Below are 12,603 nucleotides of genomic sequence, written 5' to 3' on the forward strand. Positions count from 1 at the left end.
GCAGACAGACAAAAAGACAGACAGACAGACAAACAAGCAAACAGACAAACAAACAGACAAATAAACAAACAGACAGACAGACAGACGAACAAACAAACAGACAAACAATCCACCCATAATCCACCCACCGATAGTAACCCTCAGCCTGATTCCTTACTACTACGATGGCCCAAGGCAACTGTGCTGTTGTTGGTTGAAATATGAAATAAAACAAGATAAAGGCAACATTTTAAATCAAGACAGACGAGGAAAGAGATATTAATTAATTTACTTTTTAATTTATTTGCTCAGATAATTTTTGCACTCGACTGAAGTTATTTTGCCAATCTCGTAGCTAGAGGTATTGTCATCTTAGAGAGTAATAACCAGCTTTTCTTTACTATTGAACTGCTTCACAGATTAAAATTTGTACAATTTTCTTTATGATACGCAGATCTCCTGTTAACCTGCTATACATGATGCCCCACCCCGAAAAAAAAAAAAACATGAACTCACTCTTCGACTGCACATAACTTATATAATTTAGGTTTTTGAGAACATGCACGTTTTCTTATTTTCTCGTTTTGATGTTATTTTCTTTAATAAATCCTTTAGATTTGTATCTTTGTCAATAATCTTCTAAATCAAACAACATAGATGAGTAACGGGTAAAAAGAGAGAACAATTTTAGGGTACCATGTATTTATCCCTTTTTAATGTGATCCTTTAATTCATGCGCTTAAATATTTACCTATATACTACTCTACCTGAGTATTACTACTTGGAATACTACTTAACTGAATTAAATATATATTAGCAGGCCCGTAGCCAGGGGGGGTTCGGGGGGTTCGAAAGAACCACCCTTTTTGCTGGGAAAAGGTCCACTCTGGGTAAAATTTGACCTATGTACTTGAGGATTTTATGGTAAAAGGTCCACTTTTTCAGAAAACGAACCCCCCTCTGAAATTGCTGGCTACGGGCCTGATTAGTGAGATTAAATGCAAATACATTTTGATCACAAGAAAAATGAAACTAGGTAGTCCTTTTGGTTCTTGCATATTACAATAGATGTATTTTGCTTCAAGATACCCAGTAGTCCTCATTCTGCTTAGTGGTAGATACCTTATCTTTTGTGGCATTAACGGTAGGCCTATATAACAATAAGTTTTCCGCATATATATATTGGTACTCGCACATTTAACTACCTGTATCAGACACTTTTACTTCACAAGAGCTGTACATCGTGTGCAACCAAGGTAAAAAAAAAAGATTTGAGAAAAACTAAACAGAAGAACAACAGTTTTATTAAAATCCGTTTTTGCCTCGTGTCGAAGGGACTACTTTCTCAGGATCATTTTCTCCAGGCCGAGTATCGGCGCTTCAAAGAGCAAAGACGCCACCAGGGCTGCTACGTACGACAGCGTGATGTAGGCCGTAAACAGGATAGCCTGAAATGAATTTAAAACAATTAAGTCAAACTAAAAAAAAACACAGACAATATATAACACCTTTTGAACATGTCCAGGTTATGATATCGCAGATTACAAAGCTCCTAGTTAGAAAGGGGCGGGTCTCAAGCTATCGATTCGATTTTACCAGTCTTGCTCCAATTTATAATTAAACACGTTCATGTCTGACGTTTTAAAACATCTGTAGCAAATGCGTGAATCAAAGTTATTAAAACATATTGCTTGATGTACAATTGAAACACTAAGACCCCATTTCCAGAGATTAGATCGATCTACTTTAGATCGACCTAACTCCCTGGGGGTTAACGCTAAATAGCTGTCAGCCGAGCGGACACGAAAGTTAATTACCCCCTTACAGCTTGTAGTAGGCGGGACGGACATTTAAGCTGGATTATCTGACAGTAATCTAGTGAGACTCCCCGCGGGGATAGATCGATCTAAAAGCTCTGGGAATACAGCCTAAGTTATCTACAGGTACTGTGTAACAGCTGTAAGAGTCCAAGTCGTTCAAAACACATCAACTCTAGCTCACCACAATTGCCAAAGTCATAAATAAAATGTTTGTTTGGTGATTGTACGCGTTTAACTTACACCGGTAAAGTCAGTGACAGTGATTTCTCTAATATACTGGTGCCCTGTATTTCGTGATAATTGTAAATGTCCAACTTACCACTGTAAAGTCAGAGATGGTGATATCATTAATACGAGTACTCTGGTATATCGTGATAATGAAGACGTGTACAAAATACACAGCAAAGGTAAGCCGCCCCAGTGGAACCCAGGCCTGATAGGACAGGATAGTGTTGATAAATCCTGGAATTAAGGGAGTTTATATTTATACTTACAACTGTATATTCAAGAGAGTAGGGAGCAAATTGTAAGTGTGCATGGCAGCAAAAAATGTTTGCGTCCCCTTGCCCCCACGTGTTTACAGCCGTTTTGATTTAGAAAGTGGTATACATAGACCAAACAAATAAATACATCAGATAATAAATGGATAAATAGATAGAAGTGTGTGGCCCAATTCTGGCTCCCTCGCCTATACAGAGATATTAAGACTAAACCAAAAAAAATGAATAAATGACTGAATGAATGAATAAATAAAAATAAATAAATAGAGAAACGAACAAATGTATGGATGGGTGGATAAGTGAATGAACAAATAAAAGTAAATGAATATAGAAACGAATATATGAATGAGTGAATAAATGAATGAATATGGAAAGATAGGCGAATAAATAAATAAATAGATAAACAAAGAAACAAACAAATAAACAAATGAACAAACAAGTAAATAAATTATAGAAAAAAACCTACCGCCATATCCAGTGGCGCAGGCTATGATGACCCAGCCCAAGGCAAGCGCCCAGAGCGGTCTGCTGATCACCTCGTAGGCGATGACGGCGTCTTTCTCCCAGGGGCCATTCTGAGTCTCGTCGTGTCTGACGTAAACCACCATGAAGATGACCCCTAGCGACACCAGCCAACACAGGGCAGCCAGGAACTATACAAGTGATAATAAAGGGGAACATTGTAATCTTAAACCTTGTTATCATGAAAATGAAACGGGATTTCAAAAGGTGACAAAAAGATACAAGCCACTGACTAAATCAACTAGTATTAATGGTTACATAAATTGGCTTGGTAAACAGGCGGATTTGGGTAAGGAGAAGGGCGGGGGGAACTATTCAGCCACACCCCTTCCTATCTTTAACTGCAAGCAAATTAAGAGAAACGTGTTGTGTTGTCCTCGTTTAAAAAGTCGGATTGAAGTCGGAATAAAGAGTATACAGGTGACTTTTGCTGGTCCAATAACGTAATCTCTTATTAAAGTAAAAAAAAAAAAGACTAGATGACCTATGTACATATGGTATCATAGAGACTTAAACTCGATCCAACTATTAGTATGTGGAGACTCTCGCTATCTTACCTTATTGAATTTAATCTTAAGATCTGTCTTGTACAGTATAAATCCAACCATGAGGCCGACCAAGTATGGGCCAATACGGCACCATGGAATGATGTAATAGTCGGCGAAGAAATTTGGACTGAAATAAAATGAAGTCAACTGACACTAGATAGGGAACATACAGGTACATTTACGAGGAAATTATATGTATATATATGCTAACACGATCCTTTGAAACCATACATTGTGTCAGCATATGACTGAATTCCCCGGCCGTGACTCGTGCTACATGTACATGTTCCGAGTAATATGCACCCCAATAACGGGACGGTGATTTACAAGTGATGGTTGCAGGTCTTACTTGCCAAACAGGTGCACGCCTCCTTCCATTCCGGCCAATGTGAATGCCGCCGCCAGGCCATACCCCACAAAACCCAACAGCAGGAGCAGGACTCCGATCAAGGGCTTCCTGAAAGTGCACACAGTTCATCAGTAGAAGAGAGCGTCATTGATGAAACCCATTGCACATAATTTGCAAATATATAAATATATAAATAATTAAACAAATAAACAAATAAAAGGAATATACATGCATACAATATACGATATATAATGCACTTTCTTTGACGTTGATGAGACCCACATTGTGTTTGTTAGTCGTCACGTGACCAGACAAGTCGTCCCACGGGCAAGTCGTTCACAAGGCATGAACTTCATTACTTCTCTCTATTCACTTAGTTCTACTAGTGCTTCGATCACACATATAATGCATTAACATACGAAACTACAGAACTGAATTGAAACAAAGTGCATCCACGTTGTATGGATTTGCGCGTTTGCACTGTACCAAGTATGCTTATTGCGCGTTTGTACACTACTGTAGAATATGACCTATGACCTATAATTTAAATAAAGTAAAATGCTTCACTTACAAATACAGTGGGATCAGGAATAATGGAGCAACCACGTAAAACTGGAAATCATTTGCAATGTACCAACTTAGGGCGAAACACTGGAAGTGAAAATCAGGAGAAATATTCAAAAAGTGGGTCCTTCAATTAGTACAATATAGGCAATAATAAATATAGTAAATAAAAATGGATACTGGGTAGTTAGAAGTATGTTGCTTGTACATCACTGCAAAATACACTACCAGTATTTACTGGTATTTATAACTGTACCCCCCGTAAATCTTTTGTACATTTCAATCTACCCATGTGGGTGTATACTGGTGCTAACATGATACTATGAATGAACTATTTATTATCCTTACCATCTGATCTCGTTTCTAACTTTTGACATTTACTGCGCATGCGCCATTCACGTGACTTACGCCGAAAAAGTTCTGCTCTCACACATCAATTATTAAATAAAATGTGTCATTAAGAATAGTCACGCACTAAATCGCAAGTACTGCACAAATTCAAAGGTGCACTATATGACCACATACCTGTTCTCTATTATTGATAACATTGTTCAAATACAGGAGGTTAGTCCACCAGTTGTTGGCACAGAATTCACCATCGGGGAGTTTACCGTTCCACATCGGCCCACTTCCCATGTATATGGTCAGCGTGGCATAGATAAACGTCAGCATATAATACAGAGGTGACAGCCTGGAAAAGACGCAGACAGCAGTGACAGGGAGATCAGAACAATACCAGGAGCGGACGGTGGGCGCCTTCTGGGTCTTCCGGAAGACGGTCAGAATTTTGCAAGCTTACATTGACGGGCATCTTATTTTTTGTCGGAAGACAGCCAAAAATGGGGATGGATCAAGGGTGTAGAGACGAAACATTGTATAAGTAGGTACCAGTAAACGTTCTCACCGGATAATTCTGTGTACGTAATACATGATCATGGTCTTCGGTCTGATGCCGTTTTCTCTGCGAAGTTGTCTCAGGAACAAATATGCCGCAAGGACACCACTGCAATGTGAAGAATAAGAAGTGAAGGTTAAGTGAAATAAAAAACTACTTCAAATGTACACAGCGCTGACACAGCACAAAGCAATACTAGCATACTTAAAGCAATGCAGTGCAGTATAGAGTATCTGAATACAACTACATGTAAATACACGTACCATAAATGAAATCACAAGTGTTAATTTGAGACGGAATTTTAATGAAAATAAATGAAATAAAGTGAATTGGCAACTTCTTAGCGGTTGTTTGGTGTTAAGTTTCTGGCAATATTTTACAGGGTGTTCACTATGGTGAGAACATGCGCTGATTAGACGACTGGCCTCACTCAGCTTACGTACCTCAATAAGAAGAACGAATCAACAGAAAAGAAGGCATTGCCTACTGCGGTGAATGAAAACCTCTTCGTTTCCTCAAAGGCAAAGACAATGTTATCTGAAATAAGCCATTTGATGTCTTTAATTTCTTTCTTCTGTTATGGTTTAATAAATGCAATGTCTGAGGAGAAAAAAAAACAGTATTATGCATTTGCATCAATTACGGCGCAAATTTCCTTTCGTCCCCTCAAAATCCTCGATCACGCGATCTATCCGCCTATCGTCCCACATCTTGATACCAGATACATATAACATCCTTGCAGAGTTATTTCTATCTTACTAATTTGTCGATTCCTTAATGGTCTCCACGATATCATTTCTTTCTTTTTACATTTATACTTTAATTTTACAACAAACAGTAAATGTACGTGTGTGTCATACAAGAACAATCAAAGAAAATATAACAAAACAAGATGTATCACCATTAGAGCAATTAAACAGTAAATTATGAAGAACGTAAGCGACCTTTCTCACGAATACTATATCCGCCAAAATGGATTTTCCTGTGTGTATGTGAGGTTTTATAAGAAGCTGTAGAAGGCAAAAATAAGCATTTTCGGGATTTTCCAACACACGGAGTCTACCTTTAAGCATACCTGTACATAGCTTACTTAAAGTCCATCTGGCGTTAAAATTCAAATACTCACCGACATTGCCCAGTCCAAAAGAATACGTGTGCCCCAGCACAACCCATCCGATACTCATAACTCGGATGCCATTGAGGCAGGTAATGGCGGCACTTCCTTGGTGAGTGCTCAGTAGTCTGGGGAGAGTGGTGTACAGAGAGAAGGCCGTGAACAGGCGGACGAGAGCGGGAGCTGATAAAAAGAAGAGAAAATTGGTAGTGTTAGGAATTCCGAATGACCAGTATTAAGTACTAAAAATCACCACTGTTCACACTGAAAGCACTATTAGGCGTATGCATGTCACAACACATTCCAGGGTTACTCATGATCCAAACGTTTAAAGCATCTTGTGGTGCAATAATTCGTATACGATAAATGTGCTGGCCGGGTATATTGCATCCTTGTTTAAATTGACTACGTAATTCACGGCCCAAGGAGTCGGGGACAATTAGATACACACATACTAGTAGGAGCGGGGTACGTGGGTGACAGAAAAAATGTCAAATGTGTTAAGGCCCAGAACATAATCTTATTTATAAACCCATACCAAAATGTCACCCTTTATTATGCAATTTTTTTTTAAATTTCTTCTTTACCTTGTGGTTCTTCAACTTTCGTCTTTTCAGAGACCACCACGTCGTTCACACTCACGCCGTTCCCAACCGCTTCACCATTGCCTACAAATACACGTGTTAAATATGTGAAAATTATGAACTTGCACTTTTTAGAACGCAGATGAGAATTCGACTTTTACATGCACATGCATATTAAGGCACTATACAGATGTTAAACTCCAGTATTGAAACAGTTGAACTTTCATATACATGATTCAGAAAAGAATATTTTATATAACTTCACAGTTTTTAACCTATGCTTTGCCAAAATATTAAAACTATACATAGACATATATGTGTTTCTACTGTTATAGATCAAGGTTGACCTACTTTTAGTGTCGACATCTTGCACGTGACTGTCGTTTCCGTTTGGTATGTGCCCATTCTTTTCTTTCAGTGGTACCACCGTATCCATGACGAACCCACCATTACTGAAGCCGTTCACGTAGTTTTCAATCTGATGTGAGCGTTTTGCTGGGGTCAATATTTTGTCTATTCCGAAACCCTCTATCAAAGTACCAACCACGAGAAAGAACGCGAAAACGGAGACGACAGCTCTGGGAAAAGAACATGAAGGTACATGACTGCAAGTTGTAGTAGGGGACTATTTAAGAAAATTTTGACCTTATTCAAAATTATTCTTACTAACATGTTTACTACAGTATACCTGTACGGTATCAGTATGGCGCTTTTGCAGGCTAATTCGATGAGTTTTAAATAAGAAAACAGCTACTAAAGACAATTTGTAATATACTAGTATTCTTCGAAACATTCAAAGGTATTACAAACATCCCATTCAAATAATTTGTTGTATAAAATAAATATAAAAGACATAACAATGTGATAAAAGGCATTTTTTCCCGTAAAAATTAGAACTCACATGCATGCTATTGCCTTTGGATCTTCGCTTAGTTTGGGAACTTTGGACTTTTCACATTGGGCGCCTGGGAAAGTAGTATTTCCCATTAAAGCTGGAATAAAAGATAATTGATTTATTGTAAAAAAAAAAAAAAAAAATCGTACATGAGTTTGATATTTACCTGCAGATAGGCCCGAGGCGAAGGGAAAGTCACAGGGTACTGAGTTAATATTCATATTTGTGAGGCGCGTTTATAAACTGATAGTCTATTTCTATACATGTACATGACAGATGAAATTGCATAAGATTGAACAATCACAATGATAAATAAATAAATAAATACAACATATTATAATCTCAAATATGTATGCAACATGCGCATGGATTGAACTACATGTAAACTTCCATTCCGCCGAGTTACATGTACTAGTATGCTTCTTGCCAAAACTGGCGAATACAATGAAAAAAATGTTGTGATGTTGGTGTAGAGTAAAATGTAAAATTAAGAAAAACTAAAATAAAACAGCTTAGTATGTGATTACTGGTACCTTGACCGAACATCGTGATATCAGCTGATGTGCAAGAGTCTGGAAAACACGTCCCTAGTTGAATAAATTGATCGCCTCCCATCAACAATGCGGCATTCTGTAAAACATATTACATAGATTGATGAATGGGTACAATTCGCCACTCCCTTTCTACATATGTTGAAATTTCACGTGCTAGAGAGGCTTAATGTATTTAAATACTGCTAGGTTAATTGTTAAGGTAAGACAAGGTGAGACAGTATACTTTAAAGCTCTTACCCCTCCAGCTCCTGCAGCCACTCCGCTTGGAAATTTGATATAAGCTTTGCAATACTCCCCCTTGAAGTGCTGGTCGATTTTCTGCAAGCCAACCTTTCTGGATAATTCAAAACACTTATATAGTAAATCGTAACAGGTGAGTGTGTACATGTTTGTACGCGTGTGTGTGTGTGTGTTTGAGAAACCTAGAGATAGGTCGAGAGAGAGTAGTATTATTAACTACAAAAAGATACCTACCAGTAAGTGAAAGTGGTCGATTCATCGCCATAAACCAATATCGGTAATTTTAATGTAGTTATATTCAAAAAGAGCACACATACAACCCAAGTTTAACTATTTCTATATTTATACATACGGAATGGTGGCCTCCACTCGCATACATTCATCGTACTGTCCAAGCCACTTGAGGTTTCCGTACAATATCCCAGCAGGTGGCTTACCATACGAGTCAAACACTGAAAAAATAATGAACACTTGTACTGAAGGTTGACAAACCTGACCTTCAAAGTCGGCGGGGGACAGGAACTTCATTTTTAAATTTTTGTTTGTAGATTCTAAACTTCAGTTGCATTTGATAAAGAGGCTACTTATGTCTCCTCTTTCCCAGTGTACCACAAACTTCAACAAGAAACAAGTGTAAAACAATTTCGCCCAAACAAGGTTCCTTTAATTATATAACTCCACTAACTTTATCATTTTAACAATTTTAACAATATAACAAATTTTTGCCTGTATTAAATGTCATGACCTTGAGTATAAAAGAATATATCAAATATTCAATAACACTCATCATCCTAGAAATTATGATGTAACGAGTCAGCAAAAATTATCATTTACAAACAAATTTGCACGAATTTCATTTGTAGGGTTGCAAAGAGGCCTTCACTATATCGAATATTCAAAAGCTTGAGATTATAATTAATATACAAATTAGTGCCATTAAATTTTGAAAATTATACACAAGAAAAAAATAAACACAGGCCTCTTAAAACTAAGTTGAGTTTTATGACACCACACTGGAAATACGTCAATATGACAAAACATAAATAACTTAACTGTCATTAATTAACCCCTGGGTTATAACACAGTCTAAAAATAATTTGAAGATAAAATTCTCCCAGTCCTAGATAACACCATATGAAATTAGCCAAATTATAGTTGTTCAAGTCATTTGTTTCATTAATTTTATCCTTTCAACCATTTCATGATCCATTCTCATAATATTTATCACTTCAAGTACTTTAAAGATATCACAAAGTTACGGCCTTATCAAAATTCATATAATACAAGTGTAATCATCTTGACATTTTTGTAATGGGTATGTATATCGTCAACGGCTGACATTGCGATATTTGTAACAAAAGAGGGCACCAGACAAAATTAGGATCCAACGCGGTGACCGAAGTTTGTGCAGACTCACCAAAAATTCCTTCACCTCTGGCCCTTTTCATAACGACGGAAAAAGTTACACAATGACATGACATATTTGGGTCAGTCTTTGATTAGGATGTATATAAGAAATGAATAGATAGAGCACCTAATCCTATCTGTACATACACTAGTACCCCGGCAACTAGGGCGCGGCCGTCCTTATCTCAAGGCGCATTTCTACACAGAAACAGACCCCGAGTCGATCGCGAGTAGTGCCCAAACCAGATAATCGTGTTTTTATTTAAAAATCTATGCAATCCTGTAATATTGTTACGTTTGATTATATGCCCCTTTTGTCATTGTACGGTGCTATTTCTTGTCGGGCATCAGCAACCTTTTTCACTGGTTCTAACGTGTGATTACGTTATTTTCGCAAATTTTTGGACCAATCAAAATTGATCCTGTAAACTGGCAGTGACGAGCACGTGGGCTATGTTTAAAATGTTCAATTTACACCCAAAATATAGTCAATATCTCAGAATGGTGCGAAAAAAAAAGGTGCCGCAAGATGTGAAAATGGATTGAGAATTTTTCATCCCATGGACATGTTGGCCCACGGTCCTCATGCAAGTACCAGAGTCCAAATGCAACTCTAGCATTCAGTGCGCATGTCCCAGAAAACGTCTTGACATACATGTATGATTTGTAATAGCTGTGTAATCAACGAAATTGTTTCTGCGATGACTCAAATTGCATTTATTTTTGTGATTAGATGCAGAGTTCGTATCAGTCATGATCTCATGGAACATCTATTTTGTTACAAAAGGACTGAAATCAGATCTTATGTCAGTGTCTAATAAAACATGCGAGTTGCGCAATAACACGGCTCTGTAAAGGGGCTAGGTAAAATAAAGTGAAGATAAATTCAAAAAGTGTAAGACGTTGTGTAACTTCATCAGCACTATGAAATTATAAATATGCACATTTTTCTTATGCATTGATTAAATTCTGACTACATGCACTCTCTCTCTCTCTCTCTCTCATATCAACTTTTGACAGAACTGTTACTGTTGCTTTTTTCTATTTGGTCTTTTAGATGTACACACCATGATGAATAAAGAAATACATGGACAGATAAATGAAATGACAAATTGATGAATTAATTTATTTACAAAGCATACTCACTGTTCATAGCCCACGCCTGTCCAGTAAGCAGACCCTCAAGTAACAAGCCAATGTCTTTCTTGCACTGACCCTGGACCAACTGCATGCCGGGAACCTGATCCAAAAGCAAAGGCAGCGCTTCCTGCATCAGAGGTCTGTAAGTGTCGATGTTTGGCGCTGTGAGTTGAAAAATAAAAATGGTTTATTGAGGTTTAATAAATGATGACGCAAAGAGGAATGCTACTTAAAACAACGAATCGCTGACGTTGGAATAAGATTTTTTTTCAAATTATGATACATTGTCACAATGAAATCACTCTTAGGCGAGCAATGCACAGGTATTCAGTAGCGGGGAAAATTGCAAAATGTGTAAGGACTTTGGTCTTTCTCTAAACGTTAATTTCATATTTTTCTTAGATGATTCACAATAAACTGAAAGATTGATCTTAAAAAAGAGGAATATGCTAAATGAATGATATTCATTCCAGTATTTCTGAATGATGTTTCGAGACATCCCGAATGGCATTTTGACGAAAAGAGTACAAACATGTAGATTCGACCGCGAATTTTTAATTATCTTTTTTAGCTTAGGTTGGCTTAATTCTACGCATGTTAAATTCCATATGACATTAGATCATAATTACCTTGTGCCCCCAATATGTTCTGTAGAAAGTTCTGGACGCTCGCGTTCTGGGCAGCGTTGCCATTGTTTCCAGCGGGAGCGAAGATTTGACCAAGGGCCGCGGGTAAGTCAGCCAGGTTGGACAGAGTGAAATTACTGCGGTCCAGCTCCGCAAAAATCCTATCCGTTTGGTTGAGCAACTGTGTGGCAATGGCATCTGTGTCTATTTGCTGGAAAATTGCTTTCAGTTGGGGCGACAGATCTCCTTGGATACTATTCAGGACTCCAACGATATTTTCCCGGTTTACGAACGACCTCAGAAAACTCCCGATGCCAGTTGTGTTTTGCGCACCGAGCGGGGTGAAACAAGTGGCTGAGACGGCCAAAATACCTAAGACGGCGACCCAGCCTTTCATCATGGGTTGGATATAAAATTGGATAGAAAAACAACCAGGTGTGTTAATTTGGATGGAGTAATCACAAGTGAACGGATAGCGACGTCTGGAGTCCTGTCTTCCTCTGATCGATCTGATCGATGTTTGTCCTCGTCAGGATTTCAAAACACCACAAGCAACTAATGGAGCCCGTTGAGACAGAGGTGCAATATGTCAATCTGAAAGGGTTTGGAACATTACGTCGGATTTAAACTTAGCAACATACGCAGTGCTTAAAAAGAAATTGGTCTTTGCGTCATACATACATGGGACACGGGCAAACTCAACCCGTATATGACACATTGTTAGCAAACGTGCAAACCATTTTGGATCACTCTGTATCTTATCTAAAAACCCTGTGTACATTTCACAATGGTCTATAGTTCACCATAGAAGGAAAAGTAAACATTGAGAAGAATTCGATGATAATTTTGTCCAATTGACGTAACAA

At 37.9% G+C, this 12,603-nt stretch overlaps 1 protein-coding gene across 1 annotated transcript; it reads right to left on the minus strand.

Moving 5' to 3' along the window:
• Nucleotides 1-258: 258 nt before the first annotated feature.
• LOC106169220 (O-acyltransferase like protein) lies at nt 259-12,371 on the minus strand. Its single transcript, XM_013548622.3, has 18 exons — nt 11,741-12,371; nt 11,118-11,273; nt 8,917-9,016; nt 8,562-8,658; nt 8,304-8,400; nt 7,777-7,867; nt 7,227-7,453; nt 6,879-6,959; nt 6,304-6,474; nt 5,621-5,714; nt 5,187-5,285; nt 4,808-4,973; nt 4,290-4,369; nt 3,719-3,826; nt 3,379-3,496; nt 2,766-2,952; nt 2,119-2,261; nt 259-1,427 (listed from the first exon to the last, which is right to left on the minus strand). Exons 1-18 carry the CDS (start codon nt 12,135-12,137, stop codon nt 1,317-1,319), a joined length of 2,523 nt encoding a protein of 840 aa, XP_013404076.2. The 5' UTR covers nt 12,138-12,371; the 3' UTR covers nt 259-1,316.
• Between the last annotated feature and the right edge of the window lie 232 nt (nt 12,372-12,603).

The sequence above is a fragment of the Lingula anatina genome, chromosome 9, assembly GCF_051362555.1.
Source record: "Lingula anatina isolate TDL-2025a chromosome 9, LinAna3.0, whole genome shotgun sequence".
Taxonomy (NCBI): Eukaryota; Metazoa; Brachiopoda; class Lingulata; order Lingulida; family Lingulidae; genus Lingula; species Lingula anatina.